Here is a 25,269-nt window from a genome sequence, read left to right as displayed (position 1 = left end):
AATAAATAAATAAATTTTAAAAAACCTGCTTTAGATCTTTCATACCTCCTTCTGAATATGGTAAAGACTACAATTCTCCAGGTATACTATGGCTATGTAGAAACTTAACATTTTGTGCATACCCTTTGACCAAGCAATACCACTTCTATGGCAGTATCCCAAAGAGATCACACAAGTGGGAAAGGGACTCATATGTACAAAAATATTTATAGCAGCTCTTTTTGTGGTAGAAAAGAATTGGAAATCAAGGGGATGCCCATCAATGGGGGAATGGCTAAACAAGTTGTGGTGTATGAATGTAATGGAATACTATTGTACTATAAGAAATGGGGAAGATACGGACTTCATAATAATCTGGAAAGACCTACATGATATGATGCTGAGTGAGGGGAGCAGAACCAGGAGAACATTGTACACAACCACAGTCATATTGCTTCTGTGATGACTAACTTTGATAGACTTGGCTCTTCTCAACAATGCAAGGTTCAAAGACAGCTCCAAAGGACTCATGATGGAGAGAGCTATCTACATCCAGAGAAAGAACTATGGAGTCTGAATGCAGAGTGAGGCAAACTATTTGCTCTCTTTTTTTCTCTTCTTTTTTGGTTTTGTTTCTTCTTTCTCATGATTCATGCCATTGGTCATAATTCTTCTTTACAACTTGACTATTGTGTAAATAAGCTTAATGCGAAGGTGTATGTAGAAGATATATTGGATTTCATACCTTCTTTGGAGGGGGCAGGAGGGAGGGGAGGGAGGGAAAGAAAATTTGGAGCTCAAGAACTTGTGGAACTGAGTGTTGTAAACTAAAAATAAAAAATCTTTTAAAAAATTAATTAAATAAATATCACTATTTAAAAAAAAAACCAGAAACTTAACATTTCTCCAGTTCATCAAAAAGACTTCCAAAGCTTCAACCTTCATTTTGAAATCTGGATGTTTCCAAACAGGGACCAGTGCAATTATGCAGATCCAAGGAATCTGATTACCTGGGGCAATGACAGCTGGAAACCCTGACTGATAGTATCTGTTTGCTGTATCTGGAACTTGGGAACAGATAAAAGGGTGGGAGAAATTTTTTAATAGAAAAAGGGGAGGAAAGTAGGGGAAGAAGATTTGTAGAAAACTAAACTAAAGGGTGGATTTAATAGTTTTCTTCTCAAATACTTCCTTTCCCAACCACCCCCATCCCCAATCCCAGGCTACTGTTGAGTCTAAGTCTGAATTGCTTGAGCTCTGGAATTCTGAATTTCCACTATCAGATATCCTTACCACCACCACTATCACCCCACCACCACTATCATCACCATTATCATCCTCTCCATAATAGTTAACATTTATATAATTTAGCTTACTATGTGCCAGGCACTGTGCTAAGTGCTTTACAATTATCATCTCATTTGATCTTCACAACAACTCTGGGCAGGTGGTGCTATATTATTCACATTTTACAGATGGGGAAATTGAGGCAAACATTGGTTAATTGACTTGCCTAGGGCCACATAGCTAGTAAGTGTCTGAGGCCAGATTCAAACCTGGGTCTATCCTGTATCCAAATCCAAATGCTCTAGCCATTGTATCACATTGTATCAGCCCATGAAGACCAGCACCGACATGGTGAGTGAGACCTTCGCGAGCAGCATGAAGCTGCCTAAAGAGGGGCAAAGTGGCCCTGCTTGAAGACAGAGCAGATCAAAAATATCAGCAATGGAGTCTGGCCTGTGGGAGAATGTTCCTCCAGCCCAGGTAAGATGAGGAAATTCAGTTAATAAAATTAAAAATAAAATAAAACCAAAACAAACCAAATCTTCCCCATCTTCCCTGACTTTTCTTTCTTAAGTTCCAGAGCTTCCAGGCTTACTTGAGGGTATGATGTAGGCATGATAATAATTGTGGTGATTATGATGATGATGATGAGGATGATGGTGGTGGTGGTGATGATGATGGTGGTGGTGGTGATGTTGGTGATGGTGATGGTGATGGTGATGGTGGTGATGGTGATGGTGATGGTGATGATGGTGATGGTGATGATGATGGTGATGATGGTGATGGTGATGGTGGTGATGATGATGAGGAGGATGATGAGGAGGATGGTGGTGGTGGTGATGATGATGGTGGTGGTGGTGGTGATGTTGGTGATGGTGATGGTGATGATGATGATGATGATGGTGATGTGATAATGATGAGGAGGAGGAGGAGGATGATGGTGATGATGATGTTGGTGATGGTGATGGTGATGATGATGATGATGATGATGGTGATGGTGGTGGTGATGATGCTAGCTCACATAATCATACCTGGAATTTCTCAAGCACTTTTACATAATTATCTCATTTGATCCTCAAAAGAGGGCCATGGGGGGTGGGGGGAAGTAGGGCAAGCCATTATAATCCTCATTTTGCTGATTGTGGAAACAGAAAGTATAAGTACAGTGACTTGTCCAAGGTCATACAGACAGTAACCAAGTTGGAACTAAACTTCAGTCTCTCTTCTACCCCCAGTACAAGATACTTTACACACTGTAGTGATTAATTACTTCCCCTTGCCCCAGGCCCTTAACAGAATGAAAGAGTCTGCAATTCATCCCCTTTTCAGAAGGAAAAGAAAACTCCTCTTTTTTAGTAACTGAGGGACACAATGGAAAAAGTTACTGGAATTGGAAGCAGAGGATCTGAGTTTGAATCTTGTCCCTGCCTCTTTAATGCTTGAGTGACTTCTGGCAAGTCCTTTCATACCTTGGGGCCTTGGTTCCCTCCAGCAAGCCTACCTGGCATCTAGTTGTCTGCCCTGCCCTGCCCTGCCTGGCCCTGCCCTCCACTTGAAAGCCACCTTGTGGACCTGACCTTGGAAAGATCCAAAACAAACATTAATGTACTGTGCTTAGTGTTGTTTGTTTTTTTAAACGAATATCTCATTCAATTCTTGCTACAACTCTGTGAGTTAGGTGTGATAATTATTCTCATTTTACAAAGAAGAAACTATGTCAAAGGTTAAGTGACTTGCCCAGGGTCACATAACCAGTAAGTGCCCAAGGCGTTATTTGAACTCAGGACTTCCTGATTTCAGGCTCAGCCCTCTGTCCCCTGCACCATCTGTTGTCCTTCCACCCTGTGTCATCGTTAATCCATTCAGTTTTGATACTTTGCCCTTGTGGCTAAAATGTGCGAAATGGTGAACCAGTAAGTATGGACTCAGTTTACCATATCTACTCAGCCCCAGATTATGCTTCAAATCTTACCCAACAAGCCCTACCCCATTCTATGAGGCACTTGGCCATCAGTCTCCTCTCCCTCACTTTCCACTCTTATTAGGTCAGACTCCAGACTTTTAAATGTGCTGACCACCACTCACCTTTTTGTATTGTGTCCCGTGCCCCTTGAGGGCAAAATCTGCATTCTTAAATCTAATGCTTTCTCTCAGTCAATTATTTCCTGTTTATCCTGTATATAACTGCTTGCCACAAAGGAGGTATTTGATACATGGGTTTTTTTTTTTTTTTTTTTCCCTATCATGCATTCATTTTTAGAATGAAGGGGCTGGATTAAATGGCTACTGCTGTCATGTATATGGACAGCCAGGTGGTGAAGTGAATAGAGTACTGGGCCTGGATGGAGTCAAGAACACCTGAGTTGGAATCTGGCATAAATAACCCTTACTTAATAGCTGTATGACCCTGGGCAAGTTACTTAACCTTGTTTGCCTCAGTTTCCTCATCTGTAAAATGAGATAGACAAGGAAACGGTAAACCACTCCAAAATCTTTGCCAAGAAAACTCCAGAAGGGGTCACCAAGAATTGAACATGATTGAAACGACTGAATAACATAAAATGTCCTTTATAGCTCTAGTTTGAACAGAAACTATCTGTTCTTAGAGATATGCTCAGTGCGGTCTGATCCTCCATTTCTTGTAGGGAAGGGAATAAGCATTTATATAATAAAGCATCTATAATATGTCAAGCCCTATGCTAAGCACTTTACAAATATTATCTCATTGATCCTCACAACAACCCTGGGAAGTAGGTACTATCATTCTTCTCATTTTACGGAAGAGGAAACTGAGGCAGAGGCTAAGTGACTTGCCCAGTGTCACACAGCTATTAAGTATTTGAGGCAGGATTTGAACCTAGATCTTCCCAACGACTCTAGGCCCAGCACTCTATCGATACTCTACATCACAGCTGCCTCACGGATCTAGGACATCTGTCTATTGTTTGGATTGTCAGCAGAGGAAAGTGCATCTGAGTCTGTGTCTCAGGAGAAGCAGTTACCTGTAGCACTTTCCTGATCTGGGAATATGGGATTCCATTAGGTGCTTGTTTGCTAGAGTTGAATCAAGATGTCTTCCCTCATCTAGGCACGTGACGGAAGCTTCTCAGCCTCAGGAGAAAGGAATTTGACAGAATCACAGAATCCCTGAATTGGAACCAATTGTGAGGGACTGTCCTCTGTCTTTCCTTCTATCCCAGTGCTTACTGAGCTGGCACACATTAGGTGCTTAATAAATGCTTACTGCCTGGCCAACTGGAAGGAACCTCAGAAGGCATCTAGCCCAACCCCTGCCTACGTGAGAATTTCGTTTTTGGCAACTGAACAAGCAGTTATTCAGGCTTCCCTTTAAGACCAACAGTGTTGTGGAAGTTGCTACACCCCAAGGCTGTCCCATTCCATTTTTGAACGTCTTTGCTTTTTAAGGAAGTTTTTCTTTTACACAGAATCCATTTCTGGCATGACTTTAAAGCCAGTGCCCTCTTAATTCAGATTCCATGTTGGGACTGAATGAAGCACTCTGAAAGTCATTGAATACAGAACAATAGAGGTTTGCTTTGTCCTAACACAGCAAGGATATGTAACAAGAATACAGTAGTACTTAACTTTTCTGGATGGTCTAGACCCCCACCTCCTTTCCATCTGGAAAAGCATCTGATCAGTCAGTCACCAGGATATGGTGACTTGTGCAATCTTAGGTATCCAAAAAGTCTGATTACCCTTGTCTGGGTCCTTTTATCCCTCAGACCAGAAACTGCATCAGAGGAGCTGGGACCAAATCAGGTAGAGTTTGGGGAGGAAGTTGTCTCAGGAAAGCTTCATCAGGAAACCACTGGGCCTATCTCAGAGCCAAAATCTGCCTCTTGGCAACTTCAGTCCGTAGCTCCTGGTTCTGTCCTCTGGCACTGAGAACAAATCTAATCCCTCTTTCATACAGCAGCACTGCTAATATTTGAAGGCAGGAATCATGTCCTCCCTTGTTCTACTCTTCTGGTTGCCTCAGATGATCTTTACTCATCTGTATCCAGTTCATTTATCTCCATCTGTATGCAATGAAGATTTTTTATGAGCCTTTACCAGTGCTACTGGCCAAGATGAACTTTATATGTGGAGTAGGCAGTCATGTCTCTGGTATGCATTGAGGAATGATGGAAAAGCCTTTCAGCACTCCTTCCTCCATATATTTCCCTCTGTAGCCTGTCTCTAATACCTAAAATTTCTCCATTAATGATTCATTCCTTAGGATGAATATTTTGCCTCTTCTGGATGGTTCTGTCGAAATATAAATTCCCTGACCCTTTAAGGTCTCCTTGAGCTATGACAACAGTTTGGGGGCAATAAGAAATCCTGGGCACTTGGTGGTAGTGGAAAGAGGTTACTGAGAGAGAAAATAGGCACTTTGGGAAACAGGAGGAGGCTACTAAAGGTGATTTTTCCCCCCAATTTTACTGAGGGCTCTGTAGTTGCTCTCCTAAACCTCAGTCTTGGATCACTCCCACCATCCACTACCTTCGCTACTGTGTTACTGAACAAAGCTAGAGAAAGTCATAAAAATGTGTTGACTGGGTCCACTACATATTTATGCTATATAAACTCAACTGGCCTTTTACTGCTGCTAGGCAAACCTTTTTTTTTTAACCTCTCTAATTAACTCACTATCTCACCACAGCAGTTTTTCCAAAACTTTTTTCATCCCCCCTCAAATTTCCCATGACTATCCAATCCCTTCACCTGAGAACCTTGCCATTTGTCATCTCATATCACTCAGATAACTTCTGCCACTATCACCTCCTTCACTTCTGTCTCCCATGAAGAGGTGGCCCTTCTCCTTGCCAAGGCTCTGTGTGCACAAGTGATCTCATTCCATCCTGTCTTTCTCTAGCAGGGTGCCCTCTCTAACATACCCACTTTTTTCACTTAATCTTCAATCTCGCATTGTCTATTGCCTGCTTCCCTACTGCCAACAAAAATATCCATGGCTTGCCCATCCTCAAAAACCTTCGCTTGATTCATCAATCCTCTGTCTCTCCTCCCTTTTTATGGCTAAACTCCTTGAGAAGGCCATCTACACTTAGGTGCCTCCCACTTCCTTTTCTCTAACTCTCTATGCTCTAGCTTCTATCCTCATCATTCAATCAAAACTGTTATCTCCAAGTTGACTAATGATCTCTTTTTTTTTTGTCGGGGGAAGGCAGGGCAATTGGGGTTAAGTGACTTGCCCAAGGTCACACAGCTAGTAAGTGTGTCAAGTGTCTGAGGCCGAATTTGAACTGAGGTCCTTCTGACTCCAGGGCTGATGCTCTACTCACTGTGCCACCTAGCTGCCCCCTAATGATCTCTTAATTGCCAAATCTAATGGTCATTTCTCAGTCCTTCTCCTTGACCTCTCTGCAGCCTTTGACATTACTGAACTCTCTCTTCCCCTTGATACCCTCTTTTCTCTAGGTTTCCATGACAATACTTTATCCTGGTTCTCCTACCTACCTGAATGCCCCTTCTCAGTATCCTTTGCTGGACCTTTATCCAGGTCATACTCACCAACCACGTGTCTGCCATAGGGCTCTGTCCTGGATCCTCTTTTCTTTCTCTATCCTATTTCATTTGGTGATCTCACCTGCTCCCATGATTTCAATTATCATCACTATGCTGATGATTCTCAGATCTGCTTATCCACCCCAATGTCTCTTCTGGCCCCTTGATTTGCATCGTCCACTGACATCTTGAACTAGATAGGCCATAGACATCTAAAATTCAGCATTACCTCTCTCCCCACATCTTCCCCTTTTCTGAGCTTCCCAGTTACTGTTGAGGACACTACTATTCTCCCACTCCCCTAGCGTCTCAACTTAGGTGCCATCCTCAATGGCTCACTCCCTCTCATCCTCCATTTCCAATCTATCGCCCATTCCTGTCAATTTCATCTTTGTAACACAGCTCGTATATACCCCCTTCTCTTCTCCAACACTGTCACCATCTTGGTGCAGACTCTCATCACCTCACTCCTGGACTATTCCAATAGTTTTTCTAGTTGGTCCCTCTGCCATAAATCTCTCCCCACTCCAGTCCATCCTTATATTGAACTTCCTAAAGTCGAGATTTGACCATGTCATCCCCCCCCATAGTTAATAAACTCCAGTGGCTCCCTATCACCTCTAGGATCAAATATAAAATTTTCTTTTTGGTATTCAAAATCTTTACAATCCTAACTTATCTCATACCTTCTACTGCCCCCCACATACTCAGTGATATAGTGACACTGATTTCTTGCCTGTTCCTATAAGACTCTATCTACAGATTACAGTCATTTTCACTGGTTCTTCCTCATGCCTGGAATACTCTCTGTCCCCATCTCTTTCTTTTTCTCCAGTTTCTCAGCTTCCTTCAGCAAAAACTTCACCTTCTATGAAAAGCCTTTCCTGATCCCACTTAAGGCTTGTGACTGCCCTCTGTTAATTAGCTCCATAACATAGTTGCTCCTCTCTTGTCTCTTCCATTGGGGTATGAGTTCCATGAGAGTAGGAATTGTCTTTTGCCTTTCTTTGTAACCCTAGCAATTATCACAGTGACTGGCACAGAGTAGGTACCTATTAACTGGCCAACTGGCCAGCTCTTGGAGGACCTGTGATGAAGAGTAAATTAAGAGAGAATGGATAGATTTCTGTAATCTTGGACTGACTCTGGGTCCTGGTGAAACCCAGGCATGGCCCTGCAATGGTAAAATCTGGTCTTTCCCTGCCTTCTTCATGTGATGGAAACATTCCAACACTTGAGGTCAGAAGCCCTGGGTCCCAATCATGGCTTTGTTTCTTATTGCCTGTGTGACTTTGACGATGTTACTTTACCAGAATGGGCCTCAGTTTCCTCATTAAAAAAAAAAAAAGATTTAACTAGATCTTCCAAGGGCCTTCCTTAGGAAATGGAAGACCCAGATTAGGGCCTCCCATGCTCCACACTCTACCTTTTTATTTTTTCCCATAATCTCCATAGGGCCCCCTCATGGTATCATTCTCTTAGAACCCAGGCACCTGCCTCAGTCTCTAAGCACCCTCTGTTCTCCCCATGCCACCCCACTCTTTAGTGGAGGGTACAGATTAGCTGGAATTCAGAGGGTTTGGCTACACTGACAGGCAGACTTCTTTCTTACCACACAGCTATCCATATACTTTCATGCCTCACAGTTTCACAGACGCAGTTCAGTTTCCCCGAAATCAACTCTTAAAATTAAAAAAAAAAGCCCTCCCAGACACCCAAGAGAAGAACCAAAAAAAAAAAAGGGCAACCAAAACTCAAACCACAGTTTCATTCTTTCAGAAAAGGGAGGGGGAAGGTAGAGGTGGAGGTGGGGGAGAGAGAAGCTGGGTTAGAAACCCAAGTTCAGGAAATAGAGCCAACTTTGATGGTAAACTCAGCCACTGAGAAGGAGCACAGAGCTTCTGAAGGTGACCTGTCTATCCTCTCCGAACAAGTGATTTAATTTAAAAGAAAAAAATCCCCCAATTGCTTCCTTTCAGACCCCAGTGTGAATCTGGGTCTGAGATGTGCTGGAATAAGCCTGGAAAAGGGATTTTTTTTTTGGAGGGGGGAAGTGAGGCAATTGGGGTTAAATGACTTGCCCAAAGTCACACAGCTAGTGTCAAGTGTCTGAGGCTGGATTTGAACTCAGATCCTTCCTGCCTGGCTCCAGGGCTGGTGCTGTGCTACCTAGCTGCCCCCTGGAAGAGGGATTTTGAAAGCTGTGTTCTCATTCTTGGCAATCTCCCTTCCTTCCCTATGACCCTCTTTGTCTCACCAATCAATGGAATGAGAATGCTAGATGCAGATTTGAGTTAGATGCAGATGTGCACTGGTTGAAGTTTCCTCACCAAGGAGTTAGTTACCTCAATCAGTGAAATCGTAGGTCCAGTCTCTACCCCATCTCTGTTTGCCATGATACCTATGCCCTAGATATCCTTGTCTAGGGCAGAATTGTCAAACACTCAGCCAGCCCATGGGTCTCGTGTCACAACACTCCTGAGTACAGCCCAAACCAGATTAAAATGTAATTGGGAAATATTTTTAAAAATAAATAAAGATACAACAAAACATAGATAATATTACATATTTCAAACTAAGCAAATATTCAGTCCACAGGGATCCTTATGCATGATTTAGTGGCCCACATTTCTAATAGAGTTTGACACCATTGGAGGTGGTCAAGAGAGCTTCATCACTTGACTTAACCTCACTCATACCTCCCACATGCCTTTTTAAAAATCATTCCAGAACATAAAGACTATTAAACAAGGGCAATCCTCAGAATGGCCAGGCTACTAGGTCTGCCTACATGCAATGCACTTGCATACACCCTTACCCGCCACTCCAGCAGGGCAATTCCCCTCTTCCCCCGACTCCTGCTAGGGGAGGGGGTGGGGAGAAGGTCTCTGTGATTGGTTAGCCTGCTTGGGATGGAACTAATTAGAACTGTGGGTGTTTTCCTCTTCAGAACTGACAACAATGAGTCACCTGCTACAGCTGGGGGCTGAGGGTGTGGGTGGCCCTCTGTTGTCCGAGTTTTGCAAACCAACCTGCTGATATAATTGCACCCTAGGTCTGGAGCTGCATCACTGGAAGCCTTGGTGGTGGTTAGAGAAGCCAGCCCACGCTCAAGTGCAGAGGCATCTGATGCTCTGGGAGCATCTGGACAGAGATAGGTCAAAATCGGGAGGGGAGGGTGAAGACAGACAAAATGAGCTCCGAGTCATCCAAGTTTCAGGTTTCATTCCTTTGCCTAGTCTCCTTTTCCCCCACTTCATCTCCAGAGAATAATCCCCTCCCCTCCCTCACCCCTGCACCGAAATCTCTGTTTCTTTTTAAAATGTCAGGTTATTGAGAGTAGGGATAGTTTCATTCCTGGGACTTGCATCCCCAGTGCTTGCTGCCTAATAAAAAAAAAAAAAGAGACACCTACCATATGACCTATAAAATAGGAATGATAATAACCAGTGTGCCACCCTCTCCATAGTGCTGCAGTCACGATCAAACTCATTTGTGTGCAAAGCACTTTGTAAACCTTCTGCAAAATGATTCCTTTAGATGGTGTCTGTCAGTTTGGGAAGCTCCTTGAGGTCAGAGGTTATTTTTCATTTTCTTGTGTATTTGCAACATGACATTTTGCCTAGCAAGAGGTGAGAGCTTTAATGAAACAATGCTTGCTGGATAGAACTGGGGGGGGTCTTTCCCCCAAAACTAGCACAGGTCCTGGAAAGCTAGTTTCCTCTAAATGTCAAACTTTCCTCATTCTCAGCTCCTGGTGTCCTCTGGTTCTCTCACTCACAAAAGAAAACCTATTTCCCAAGAGAAGATCAATTCTTAAAAGGCAAATATACACTTTCCATATTTAAATCACATCATAATTAATTTAATCAGCAAACTAATATCTATTATGTGCCAGGCATTGTGCTAAAATGCTGGGGATACAAAAAGAGGCAAAAGACAGTCCCTGTACTCAAGGAGCTTAAAATCTTAATTAGGGAGACAACATGCAAACAAATACATACAGAGTGAACTATATATACAGGATAAATAGGAAATAATTAGAAGAAGGAAGGCAGAGGAATAAAAGACAGAAGGGAGTGGAATTAAGAAGAGGTGAGGAAGGCTTCCTGCAGAAGGTGGGATTTTAGTGGTACACTACTTACCCTCCTTTCCCCAAGGGCATATTCCCATTTCACCTTTCTCAGGCAGTGTGGTTATAGTGTTAAAGACCAGAATAAAATTTTAAAATACATTTTGATTGATATCTTTTGTTTTTATATCACACAGATAATTTCTCCTATGTCTTTTTCTTCCTCTTCCTCCCTCCCTGAAAGCCACCGATTCTTTATAAGTAACAGATTTTTTTTTTGAAGAAAACTATTCAGGAAAACAAATTCAATGCACCAAAAAACAATCCGTAATATTCTACACCCATGCATCACTGCCATCTTCCTACCCCTCCATCTCAAGCAGAATAATCCTAATGGGGGATAAAGTTTAGCCAGCCAAAGAAATTAAAAATTTATCTAATAGTAGAATTTCAAGAATCCTTTTGCCAGTGAGGGAATGTGTTTGGGGGGGGAAAGGGTAGCCTTCCAAAGCCCCTGAAATCTCATCACATAGACAGCTGTCTACATTTATCCCAGCCAGAAATAAAAGGCAAACAGGAAGGCCGAGGACTTGGCAGAAGGGTCCCCATGAATTTGAAACAGAAAGGAAAGAGGGGGTGATGGATTCAAAGATGGCCGAATTCAGCAAGGTTCTGAGATTGAATCCAAGCTGGGGATGGGAAAGGTGGGGAGAGGGAGTTGTGGGCATCTGGCAAAAAAAAAAAAAGCAAAACAAGGCAATGCTGATGAGCTCCTAGGGAATCACAGGCTTGATATGTGGAGGCATGTCTAATTTGAACCCTAGAAGCAGCTGTGGCCTGTGGAGTCCATGGAAGTAAATGAGTTCAGTAGTCAGAGATGGTGAATTCTGGAAGGAATTGGGATAGGGGGTGGAGAAGCTTTAGGGAAGAGCCTGTGCTAGTTCTGAAGCTGGTGAGTGGGATAAATTGGGGCTGCTCACTATCTAATTCAAATCCTCAAATCCGTTTATTGCCAGATTGGCAAGCACCCTGAACCTCTCTCCTCTTTTAGCCCTCACGGGATTTCCTGACTTGACCTGGATCCCGTTTCAGACACTAACTTCCACTTCTGCCTCCTCTCAGAATCACAAAATCTCAGAGCTGGAAGGGACCTCAAAGGCTTTCATATATAGTCCAAGAATTAGAGTCTCAGCTATTTTATTAGTGATGTAACCCCTTTGCTGAGGGGTAAGGACATTGGGAGGGGGTGGTAGAGCAGTTAACCAATTACCTCCCAAGACAGCCTCCATTCACTTTGCTTGGGATTAGAGGTCCTACTTATTTAGCCAGCTTTTAGATTGGTTTAGCCTGTTTTCTTCTTGGTTGCCAGTGCCCTTCCTCTGCTCTAAAATATGTTGGCTGGCACCAAGGATGCCTCGGAATTGAAAACCTTGGTTCCTGCAGAGAGGCATGACTAGAAATACAAGGCTTACTAAATTCAACAAACAAGTATTGTTTGTCTATTAACACCATGATGAGGGTTAAATCAGGAGGCTAGTGAGGCTCCCTTGTCCCCAACCCCACCCCCTCAACAAGTCGAACATTACCCCTTTCCAGTTTACTCGCTGTGTTCAGTCCCCTAATTCTGGATGTTCAAACCTGCCGAGTCCAGCCCTCTTCTTCTGGCTAACTCCCCCGCTAACTCTCTGAATTCACCCTAGCCTCTGTCACTTCCTCAAAATCACCATCCTTTCCCCTTCCCAGTCATTATCCTCCCCTCCCATACCTCTGACCTTTGAAAATAGTATCTCAAGAAAAAGAAAGAAAATAGCATCTCAAATATTCTCACTCTTCCTTCATCTTCTATCCTTTCCTCTCCTCTACTTTTTTGAATTAATTAAAACTTGGCTTTCCCCCTTGAGGACTCTATGTCTCTGCCAATCTTCTTTAAACTCTTTGCTTTCTCCCTCTCTCCTGTCCTCATATCCTCCCTATCACAAAACCTAGGGAGGAACTGGCACACATTTCATCTCTCCATGGCCCGCACCAAACTTCCATGGCATAATGGCCCCTCCTTTGAAGTTCATGACATTTAATTTACCCTCCTTGGTTCTTACCACCACTTCTCTCTTTATTTCCAGAATACAACCAATCTCAATGAATGTCAGCATAAATTAGCTCATGGTTTTCCTCTTCTTTCTTTGCTTGCCAATTATCTTCAGAGACATTTCAATGACATTGATGATGACCTTTGATGACGATGTTTTCAGTTTCTTGAATCTCAACTCCTGTAGCTCCATTGTCATCGTACTTCAGTTACTCAAGGCTGATCTGTCTTTACATCATTGTCATTGCAAAGTTCTTTCTGTACTTCCAAGATCTTGAACAACAAATTTTCCATCCTGATCTCCGAATTCTTAACTTTCTTTGTGTCTTATTTTCTCCTTACTCTCCCCATCTCTTTCTTGGATGTTCTCCCCTTCTGTTCTCCTTTTACTCTTCTTTCAACTTGGCTTTGGATTATAGATATTTATATAACTATTTGGATTATATTAATTTGTATAATTGTCCGATTGCCTTTCCTATTAGATCGTATAGATCAGGGCAAGTTTCTGTCTTATATTCATCTTTCCACAAACTCCTTGGCTTCCAGGCTCCTGCCTAAATACCATGGAGGCACGGGACTCCAAAAAAAATGGAGAGCAGATTGACTTTGTTCTCAGAGGTTGCTGGATTTGGTACTGTCTTTTTGAATTCAGATTTAGAGGTGGCTCCTGAGATAGGAAGCTGGAAGATCCATTTAGTTTCCTACTCGTAAAGGGAGAAAAATGCAGTGGTCAGGATCAAATGCTGAATGCTGAGACTTGAGTCCCTTTGAAGCTCCTGTTGTGGGTAATGAGAGATTCAGAAGCTAGGAGAACCCCACCGTGTCGTGCAAGAACTGATTGGGGCATGTTGGCAAGAGGATAGATAGTGAGAACAAGCTTTTCATTAGCTCAAAGCTCATAAAATATTTCTTCCTGCATGCTGAATGGATAAGATTCTTCCTCCACCCCTTAAAAATGATTCTATTTTTCTACTTCTGGTAGCAGATGGCTTAGCTACTACTCAGATGCTTCCTTACAATTTAGTTTTTTGTGCTCAGTTTGCTTACTGGAAAAATTGTTATTTTTTATGAAGCTGCTTCCCTCTACTTGCTCCCCTCTCTCATCTCTATTTAAAGAAGCAACCAAATTAACAATATTAATTATTAATAAAATCACAAGTGTTAATTATTAATAATAAAATTAATAAAAGCAGTCACCAAACTCTTGTTTGGTGTCACTGTTGATGACAGTGATTTGGGAAGAAGTTTAACACCTTTTTCTTAATGAAGCTTCATGAATTGGAAGGGAGGAGAAAGGATGATTTTTAGGATGTCTAAAAGGCATGAAACACACACATGTAATATACTTATTATACATATATTTTATACATATAATCATAAAAATCATACTATGCATTGTGAGGCAAAAACAAGCTTCCCATAAACATATATAAAATAGGAATAATAAACACTGTTCACAAGTTCTCTATTTAAGGGCCAAGGTAAATGATCTAAATCTATGTCTGGTCTTAGAGGATGGCATGTGCCTGAGATTTGGGGAGAAGTTTGATCCCACCCAAACACACGCACCCTTTTAAAGAAATGGGAGAGGTTTGAAATCAATGAGGCTGGGGAGAGTCCCTGGACAAATAAGAAAGAATTGATTAATACAATCATAGAAATCATACAGTACAAGTGCAAGGCAAAGTAAATTTTCTCATGAAATAGGAGCAGATCTGATTTCAGTATAGGGAACTTCTAGAAGAAACTGCCACCAAACAAGTCAGCATCTCCTCTGTAACTTATACAGTTTGCCCACTAGTACTGAGAGCTGTGATTTTCCTAGCAATCACACAGCCACAAATATAGCCAGTATGAACCATAAGAGAATAGGATTTGAACGAACCATGTCTTCCTGCCATGCCAGTTTCCTTCCTTCCTTCCTTCCTTCCTTCCTTCCTTCCTTCCTTCCTTCCTTCCTTCCCTTTCCTTTCTGTTTTCTTTCTCACTTTCTTCTTACTCTGTCCTTTCTCTTCTTTCTTTCTTTCTTCCTTTCTTTTTCTTTTTCTTTCTTCCTTCCCTTTCCTTTTCTTTCTCTTTTCTTTCTCACTTTCTTCTTACTCTCTCCTTTCTCTTTTCTTTTTCTCTCTTTCTTTCTCTCTCTTTCTTTCTTCCCTCCCTCCCTTCTTTCCTTCTTTCTTTCCTTCCTTCTTTCTTTCTTTCTTTCTTTCTTTCTTTCTTTCTTTCTTCCTTCCTTCCTTCCTTCCTTCCTTCTTTCTTTTTCTCCCCTCTCCTTCCCTCTCCTCCTCTTCTCTGACCCCCTTCTTGTCCACGGGGAAATCCATCATCTGTTACAGATTGAGCTTTCACATCTTCCTGTGTCCACAAAGTTTATGCAATATTGGTTCTTGATAAATTAATTCATAATTCTTCTCCTTCTCCCCCCTCTCCCCCTTCCTCCTCTTCCTGTCCAAGATAGAGCCCACACTTTACCTTTTATCTCCAAAGTAAGTGTATGCACATACTGGTTCTTGATAAATCAGAATTCTATTTATTCCAGAAACATTATTAAGTTGCCTACTTATATCCTATGTGCCAGACAAACATTAATCCAGTCCCTGGATTCTAGTTATTGAATTGAGTAAGACTTAACTTTCATGCCTTTCAACTGGAGCTGAAAGCAGCAGTTTTTGAAGGTTAATTGTGTAAAACATCTGTGCTAGATTGCAATGACAATATTGCCAAGGGAAGGATTGAGCAGAAGAGTGTGGAAGAAAGGCAGAGACTTAGAATCTCTTCTTCCTGCTTATTTCTCTTTTTTAATCCTTGATTGGCAGTGGCAAATCAAATGATGCTCAGGAACCAAGGTTGACTGACAGGCAAATTGAATACAGTCAGTCACAATCACTGTTCTAGAAAAGGCAGTTTACAATGTTTGCCAGGTTAGTCAAGTCAGTCTCTCCCAGAAAGGCAGATTCTATAAACCTCAGAAGCCCTGGGTTGACAGTCCCCTCCCCCAAGTCTTTTTAGACTTAGCCACTTAGAGAGCAACCTGTGTAGATGGATAACTTTATTCTTTCACACTGTGGTAGGGAAGGTAGTTTGAGATGCTTCTGCTAGGCAGGGAAATGGTGGTGCCAATCAAATTTGAAGGTCAGAAAAAAAGAAGAAGCCCCCTTATTCATAATATATTTATGCTTTGACCAGTCGTGGTGTCAGCTCTTGAATACTTAGGCTCATAATTTAAGCTCCTACTCTGTCATTAGGGCTTGACACTTTCATTAGTTCCTATTAAATTGAAGTAACAGTTCCATCTTCATGCAAACAATTGCCTATCCAGAGGAGTTTAAACTTGGCCTTGGTGGGTTATAAATTGTGATTAGTAAGATTAGAAATGCTCACACCAGAAGATCCTTAAGGATTTGATTTCTTTTTTCTGCCCTTGCCAGTCTCCTCTATCTTTCTCTCCTTCCCTCTCACCCCTAGGAGTTTCTTCCTTTTCTCTCTGCATTTTTTTCCCTTCTCTCCATCCTTCAAGCATGTTTGGCAATAGTAAGCAACATCATGTCCGAGCATCTTAGAATTCCAAGAGTCTTACCTGATTCTTTTCTACCCATTATGACATAAGATGTCTGCTTCTCTTGAAAGCTTTTTTTTTTAATAAGACAGACAACATTTTGATTATAGATTCAACATTACTGGTTTCCAAACTCACTTTTACAAGAGGGATGTAAACTTTCTCTCTCTCTCTCTCTCTCTCTCTCTCTCTCTCTCTCTGTCTGTCTTTCTCCGGATCTATCTATCTATCTTTCTTCCCCAACATGATTCTAATTCTTTACACATTCTATACAATTTTTTTTCTCCATACTGCACTCCTGGATTCTCCCTCCCCCTATACGAGTCTAATATATGTTAGATACATTCTAATATTTATATATTGCTATTTTCCCTCATTATTGGAGGGGAGGGTTCTTGGATCCTTTAACAAAAATTAGTGAAAGCCATACCTTGAAAATACCAGGGGAAGAGGGAAATTTGGTGAAATTCTTTTTTCATTTAGTTTCCTTCTTCCCAAATGTATGTTGTTTCACAAAGTTCAAAAGCCTGAACTGACACAATGACAATTTTTAAAAAATACTTCTGTCAACATTCAAAATGTTGGCCACTTTACAATAAGGATCATATGATTAAAAGGTTTCTTCCTCTTAAAAATTTTAAGTTAAATATGAAAATAAACATGATTGCACATGTCTAACTTATATCAATTGCTTATCATCTCAGGGAAAGGGGAGGGAGGAATAGAATTTGGAACTCAAAACTTTTTTTAAAAAAGTTTAAAAATTTGTTTTTAATGTGTAATTGTGGGAGATTACTATATCAAAAAACTAAGGACTATGAATATAGATAAGAATTTCTTTGGGCTACATACTGATACTTAGAAAACCACAGTAACATTATCTATGTTCTATTATTATTTATTTCCCATTTACATTTTAATCTGGTTCAGGCCACATTCAGATGTTATAGCTTGTATTTAATATAAAACATATAAACATGTAATGTGAAATTAATCTGGAAAAGAAAAAAATTAAGTCAAAAAACTACCTCTAGTTGATTGATGATGCATATTTAAGGATCTAATTATCTAATCTAATATTTTCATTACCTGTCAAACACAACTTTTGCTTTTCAATTTCCTTGACTTCTTTTTTTTTTTTTGAGAGAGAGAGAGAGAATCCCAAAGGACCCCAAAACAACAAAATGGTGATTTTATTAGTTTCACAACAGGTGACCTTTATTATCTTGGGGATGAAGTGAAACGCCAGAGTCATGCTAGCCTTCCATTTTCCATTTTCTTTTTAAGATGTTGTGTAGAAATCACCATCTACGTGCGTTCCTGTAAAAAGTTCGTTTTCTTCCTTCCTAGCTTTCAAGTTGATGTTCTTTTCTTTCTCATCAGTGTGGAAGCCATGGCACAGGAACAGCCCCCCAGGGGTAAGGGGGTGGGGAGATATCATTTTCTTCTCCTCCCTGTCCCAGAGATAGAAAAGCAAGATCAATGGGATGGCGGTGGGGGTGAGGGTGGGGGTAGGGAGAGATGTTAGAATTAGAATATTCCTTATTACAAAAGGAGCACAGGTGGTCCAGTCTCCAAGGGACTGAGATGGAATCCAAAGCAGGTCCAAATACAACCTCCATGCTCATCTCTTCTTCCTTTTTGCTTGAGATTAGCTATGGGGTATACTGGCTAAATTTATTGAAAAATTCAGGGACTTGACAATACCGGCTTCTCCATTGACTTAAAAGATACAACAACTAGAAAAATAGACCCAACATGGTGAAACAGAAAAGCCAGGCATGGGGAGGGGCATAGGTGCTGCTTGAGGCGTCAAGATTAGGTCTTGGAAACCAAGGCCTGGATTACCTTTAGGAATCCTCGAGAGTTTAGTGATGCAGGATGGCACCAAGGCAGATGGGGGAGGGGCGGGGAGAAGAGAGAGGAAGGGGGAAGGCGGGAGGGAGGGAGAGGAGAGAGAGAAGAGAGAGGAAAGGAAAAAGAAGAGAAAGAGAAGAGAGGAAGGAAAGAGAGGAGATAAGAGATGAGGAAACAGAGGAGAGAGGGAAAGAGAAGAGAGGAGACAGAGAAGGAGAAGAGAGAGGAAAGGAAAGAGAGGGAGGAAAAGAGAGGAGGAGAGAGGAAGGAAAAGAGAAGAGGAGGGGAGGAAAGGGGGGAGAGAGGGAGAGAGAGAACCAACCCTTTGGGGGAGGGGAGGGAGCGAGAGAGAACGTTCAACCTTTTGGGGTGGGGAGATAAGGAGGAGCTAGCCCCATCCAGTACCTGCTCGTTTCTTCCTTCCATATGTTGACCGGCCTTTCTTGGCCTTCCTTTTTGCTACCCCTGTTGCCTTCCTTCTTTTAGGATAACTGCTGGAATGATGGGAATGGTAGTGGGAGTGAGTGTGGGGATGGGCTCGGGATGAAGAGCGATGGGAGTGTGCCGTCCTGGTGTGGTGCCTGTGTGGACTAGGGCTCGGACTGGCGCTTTGACTTCGGCTCCTACTGCGGCTACGGCTGGGAGTCTGGCTCCAGCTCCGGCTCTGGCTGCGGCTACGGCTTTGGCTTTGACTTTGGTTTGGACTCTCTTGCCTAGATTTGTTTCGGTTCTGGGTCCGAGCAGCAAGGAATGCCTGCATCTTTGGTGCCCACGAACACTCGTGGAGGTCAAAGGCCACCTACTCCTCTCCCGTCTAGTCTGGCTTTACAGAATAAGGTGTACAGAGCCTGAGTTATATAGTTGGGGACCATTGTTAGCCAGGAAAGAGGACTGGATTGTGATGTCAGTGGGGAGGTGGAGGCGGGCACCAGAGGCAGCTAGAGCAATGGGGGAGAGCAAGGAGGGGCTTAGGAAGTAGAGAGAGGAATAGGGATGGAGCTGAAAGCATGGGAAATAATAGACATGCCCTCATTTGGGAGGAAAAATGCTTCTCCCAAGGGTTGTGATCTGTACAAAACAGCAAGCGAAGGGCTAGATTGTAGGGGCTCCTTTTACAGACCACCCTAATGCAGCAGAGATTTAATTAGGACTTGCTTTTAATGAGTCAACTTTCCCTAGAAGAGTTTTGCATTCTGGGCCTGCCACCACTATCTCTGGTATAATAAAACAGAAACACACAGGCATGTATTAATCTATTGTCATTTGGGTATAAACCATGTTGCAAAGAGATTAGGGAACATAGCTTAGGTTGCTATTCCCCATCCCTACCCCTCTTCCTCAGGAAGACCTAGTTCACCTAGTTGTCCCCATCTCCCCCCACTGCTCCCCACCCCAGCCATTGGACCATCCTCAAATCCATTGGGTTTGACAGGGCAGAAGACATCACCACTGAAGGGTATTCTCTTTCCTCCACCATGATTGCTTGATTGAACTTCGATGAGACTGGGAGTCAACTAATTTCTTCTGGTGATATGGAGAACTGCTGGGTCATTGGTCCTTCTACTGCCTCCTAAGGTTCTCCAGGTTGATGCCTTGCCTCTACTCCCTGCCTCATTAAAATTCTGACTTCCTTATGGACCTACCTAAATTACCTTTCAGCCCTTGCCATCCATTTTCCTCTGCACCCTTAGGACACTTGAATATTCCTATTTAACTTTATAGGAGAGTGTGAGCTGAGAGTACAGATTGCCTTCTCCGTTTTCTGATTTATAAGTCACTTTAACCTCTTTCTAGGCCTTAGTTTCTTATGTCAAATGAGTAAGTGGTACTAGATGATCTGTATAAAGTTTCTTCTGGCTCTAATCCTCTGGGTACCTAGTGCCCTGTGCCTCCATTTCCTCACCATTAAAATAGAATGATCTTTGCTCTCCCTTCCCTGGAAGGGACAATTTTAGTTGAATCCTTTTGTTAGACAAAAGTATGAGTAATTCTTATTTGGGTCCAGAAGGTAGGAACAATGTTTGCTCAGGCTTTAAAGAGTGATGAAAGAGTTAGGCACAGCGGACAGAATGCCAGACCTGGAGTAATCAGGAAGACCTGAGTTCAAATCCAGTGTCCGATACCTACTAGCCGTGTGACTCTGGAGGGCAAGTCACTTAACTCTGTTAACCTCAGTTTCCTTATCTGTAAAATGAGCTGGAGAAGGAAATGCCCCAGTATCTTTACCAAGAAAACCCCAAATAGGCTTACAGGGGTCACAAAGAGCCAGACATGACTGAGATGACTAATGACAACAAAGCAAAAAAGGAGTTAGGAGGGCCCTCCAACCCTTATCTCTTCCAGGATCCCCCCCCCACCCACCTTTCTCTCTCTCTCTCTCTCTCTCTCTCTCTCTCTCTCTCTCTCTCTGCATGCTCTGACCACCACCCACACTATTATTCCTGGACTCCTTCCCAGGAAAGGAGCTCAAGTATAAAAAAGGAGGATGACTATTGTCAACACACTCATTTCTATTTGTTTCTAAGGGCAAGCTCTTCCAACTCGAATAAAGGGGAGGACGCTAGGACTAGGGAAATCTGAGTCAGATATTATCTGGTAGGGAGAAGCTTAAACAATGAATTAGGTTCTTCCCATGGGGAAAAGGGGAATCTCGATGAACAGTTTTTAAAGAGTGGGTGGATAGGGTCCTGGTTGTTCATATGTGTGTGTGTATATATACACACATATATATATACACATGGATACATATAAACACAAATATACACATATACACATACATACACACACGTACACACACACACACACACACATATACACATGTATACATAGCTTCATCCAGAGATGGGGACTATATAACCTTTGACTTTTGGCCCATTTGACTCTTATCTAGGACCTTCCCCTAATTTCCCTAAGGTTATTTCATTTCTAAGGAACATCTTAAGTCTCTTCTCTTGAATTTCTCACATAGAGCTATAATTAGAAACTCTTTTTCAAGTAAAAGTTGAGTGGGGAGAGGAAGGAGGAAGGGGTATGATGACACTGATAAAAGAAGTCCGACCCTAGGTGAAATTTCACACCAAGAGAAAGGATATCATTTGTCTTCTAGGTCTAGCCTGTGGGTCCTTTCAAAGGGTAGAGAGAGGTAGGAAAGGGTGCATCACAGCATTGGGACCCCTAGGGAAGGGAAGGATGGCCCAGGTCCACATGAAGACCCCACTGAAGTTTTACTGTGTAATAAAGGCCAGCAGAAGATTTTTCAGGTATGATGATAAGGCACAGGATGATACATTGTCTCTAAAGTGTCATGAAGAGAAAACATCTTTCCCCAGACACCAAGGAAGAGGCAAATAATCCTCCCCACCCACACACACCATTCTGGGCAAAGCCCCAGAAATCTTGCCTGGCAAAGAAACGCCTGACTTCTGTTCTTGGCCTGCTCATTTCTGATCCCCAAGTCCCTAAGGACCCCTCTCTAACCAGGCTGAGAAGTGGGACCAGAAGGGGTGCGAAATGAAATTCCTTGGAGAAGCCTTTTTATTGTTGGTTTTTTTCCAGAATGGGTTTCTTCTTGGGTCTTACGGTTGCATCCATTCTTCTTCTGGGTGACTCTGGTGGTTGGTCAGGTTGTGTCTGGGAAAAGTGGGCTGCTGTCCGTCTCTACTTTTGGAGGGGTCTGGTCTTCCTTTTGACTGGTGGAATGATGTTCCTCTGGGGAGGACTCCTCCATCAGGAGAAGCGTTCCTTGAACTTTTGGGAGCTCTTCTGCCTGATCTTCCTCCTCTGATGAAAAAGAGAAGTTGTCCTCAGTAACACAGGCCAAAAACTTCTTCAGGGCATACTCATATCTTTGGCCCGGCATAGCCCCCAGCTTGGTACAGCTGGAGCCCATCCCTTCCAGCTGAGTCACCTCACTACCTCTTCCAAGGATGTCTTTCTTGATTTTTTCCCTGGAGGTGGAACCAGGAATGGGGAAGGGGAGCAATAGGGGTGGGGGAGGAGCATGAAAGTCCCGCATCACAAAGCAAAGCATTCTGCTTTCCTTTCTTGCTCACTCTCCTCCTCCTCTCACTTTTAAAGTCAGACTGTGTGGAATCTGATCTCTTTGTAGACTTCTCATGTCTACTCAGCTCACCTCTCTTCTCCTCCTCGCAACCCCCCAAAATAAAAAAAAAACTCTAAAATCATCAAACAGTAGAAAGAAATAATCCATTCTCATTCTCTTAACAATTACATCACCAAAAGTTTGTATATGATAAAGCCTCCAGTAAAATCTCACTCTGATGTCTCATCATGGTGTGTGATGTGTAAACCTCTATGTTTTTGGAAGGAGGCTATGCCAGTCGAAAATGAAGCTGTGAAAGAGACTGCTCAAGAAAGCCTTGGAGTATATACTGTAGCTTTTTCATGTTTTTTCTCTGATGCTTCTGAAGATGATGGCCCATTAAAGTTCAGATCAAATTGGTACTCCTAATGATTATTAATTTTTGATCCAGAGCACTTCTAGAAGACAGACTTATTGACTGAAATAACAATACATGGGATGGGCATCAGCGGAGAAGTACCCATACACATACCAAAGAAAAGGGAGTTCTTTTAGGCTTATACTATGTGACCCACAGTGCTTAGCTAATATTTAGTAAATGCTTGAAGGGACTGAAGTAAATAATTGGAGGAGATACAAAAATTAAATAAGTCATTCTCCACCTCCACTCCACCCCCGCCCCCGACCCCCCACCCCGGAGTCTAGGAAATCTGGTTTTGCCTCTGAGAGGGTGACTGTGGAATACTGTTTTCTTTCTCTAGTCTCCTTTTCTCTCAGAGAACAAGGGGAGGAGAGGAAGTATCTATCCAAAGCAGGACAAGAATTGACATCCCCAAGAAAGGTGTGGTTTGGGAAAAGATGGTAATGTTTAGCAATCAAGCTCTCCAAAAATAAAACGAAAAAAACCCCTAACCCAAACACACTTGTAAGTTTGATCTGCAGTATTCACATTTATTTTCGCCATCACTTTTCTAAATCTAAAACTTCATCAACCAAAAAAAGCACAGACTTGGAGCCATTTGCTGATTTCCAAAGTATCAAAAATGCTGTCAAGGAGTAACTAACTAAAGGAATACAAGACATTTTTTCCCTCTGGCGTTTCAGACCCAAATCCTACAACACCCCACCCACCCACCTTTTATAAGGCTCAGTGAAACATTTTGTGAAATTTTGAAACCTCAATATTAAAAATGTGAATTAATCATAATCATTGGTAAGCAGGGAGGAAGCAGGAAATACTTCCAGTTCTCCATCTTATTCCACCTCCGTTTTACAGATAAGGAAATTAAAAGCCTACAAAGGGTTAAGCTATTGCCCAACATCACACTTGAGCTAGGTCATGGAGTGGATAGAGCTGGAGTCAGGAAAACCTGATTTTAAATCTGGTCTCAGACACTTATTTCCTGTATTGAGCCTGGACAAAATCACTTAAAATCCGTGCCTCAGTTTCCTTATCTGCAAAATGAAGAATAACACTTCCCACACTTCCCAGGGTTATTGTGAGAAATCAAATGAGATAATAATTGTAAAGCATTTAGAACAGTGCCAGGCACATTGCACACTCTATATGAGTGTTACTTCTTGTTGTTGTCATTATTATCAAGTATCGGAGGCAGTTATTTGAGCCAAGGTTCTGTGATTTCAAAACCCACTGGTACTTTATGGTGCTTCTCAATATATTAAGAACAAAGGATGGGTTTCCCCCCCTAGTGAGGTGCATGATACATTCAGGGAAATAGGGTGGAGCTTCGACCAGTTTGAAGACTCTATTTGTAAGACAGATTGGGATCCACAAAACTTTTAAAAACAAGGCCTTTTCTCTTTGTGGGATATATGGAAAGGGGAATCTTAAGGGTCTTTAACATTGGTCCTTTTTTGGGGGGGGCGCTGTGACTATTTTCGGCTATAACTCTTTTCAAAGAGACTAAATCCTAGAATCTTTAGAATTTCATCATTTCCTTAAGCTTGGACCAGAATACCAATTAAAGTATGAGGAAAAAAAAGTCAAAGGCTGGTTTTTGTCCTTGCAAGTTCACACTAGATTACCCTGAAAGGCTCTAAACCCATTCTTCTACCTTTTTACCCCACTCTCTCTTGAAACTCTGACCCACCACTGTCCAAGCAAGCACAAACAAGCAGTCAATCGAGGTAACAAAGTGGGTCTGACAATGAGTGACTTTCAGGATTTATTGACAGGTGGCAGGCATTTGGCTACTTGGATCAATATTAGCTTCTCTCAGACCTTAGATACTGAGTGGGAATCTTGTTTTTTTCTTTTGGTGAATACTGAACAGCTTGAAAGGGTTTGAAGATCTTTTCTTGCTTTTAAACTCCCAAGTAGTAATAAGATTTATGGTGGTCAGTTTCTCTTCTTCTTCTTCTATCAGAGAGCCTTCTATATCCTCCTAAGCAAAACACACATAGTAGAGCTTAGTAAGAAGCTTTGGCACCCAAGTCTGGTTTCTTTTACTTAGTTATCTGGGGATCAGATAGGCTTCTTGATTGAGTAATGGACATACCTCTCCTCCCTCTCCTTTGCCTCCCTTGAAACTGAGCCCTTCTCCTCCTGTAGAACTGGGCCCTTCTCCTCCTGTAGAATTGTTCCCTTCTCCTCCCGTGGAATCGGGCCCTTCTTCGCCTTCTTTGGCCTCTCCTTCTCCTCCGGGGTCTGAATGAGTTCCGGCTTGGACTCCGGCTCCCAATAAATCTTTGTCTTGCCATCTTCTTCAAGCTTCTCTTTTGCTGCTGTTGTTTTGGGGTTGAGTTGAAACTGCCAACCTGTTGTTCCTGGTGGTGATTTAGTTTTGTCCTAAGGATTTTTTTCCCAAGCAGATATATAAAAGGGGTTTTTGTCCACT

General features: G+C 42.3%; 1 protein-coding gene across 1 annotated transcript; it reads right to left on the bottom strand.

Annotated features, from left to right (window-relative positions):
* Positions 1-17,687: 17,687 nt before the first annotated feature.
* On the bottom strand, positions 17,688-19,198 carry LOC118830843 (transformer-2 protein homolog alpha-like). Its single transcript, XM_036737849.1, has 2 exons — positions 18,775-19,198; positions 17,688-17,966 (listed from the first exon to the last, which is right to left on the bottom strand). The coding sequence occupies exons 1-2, from the start codon at positions 19,127-19,129 to the stop codon at positions 17,950-17,952; spliced, it is 372 nt and encodes a 123-aa protein (XP_036593744.1). The 5' UTR covers positions 19,130-19,198; the 3' UTR covers positions 17,688-17,949.
* Positions 19,199-25,269: the final 6,071 nt, after the last annotated feature.

The sequence above is a fragment of the Trichosurus vulpecula genome, chromosome 9, assembly GCF_011100635.1.
Source record: "Trichosurus vulpecula isolate mTriVul1 chromosome 9, mTriVul1.pri, whole genome shotgun sequence".
Taxonomy (NCBI): Eukaryota; Metazoa; Chordata; class Mammalia; order Diprotodontia; family Phalangeridae; genus Trichosurus; species Trichosurus vulpecula.
The sequence above is the reverse complement of the archived record's forward strand: the minus strand, read 5'-3'. Positions and strand labels throughout refer to the sequence as shown.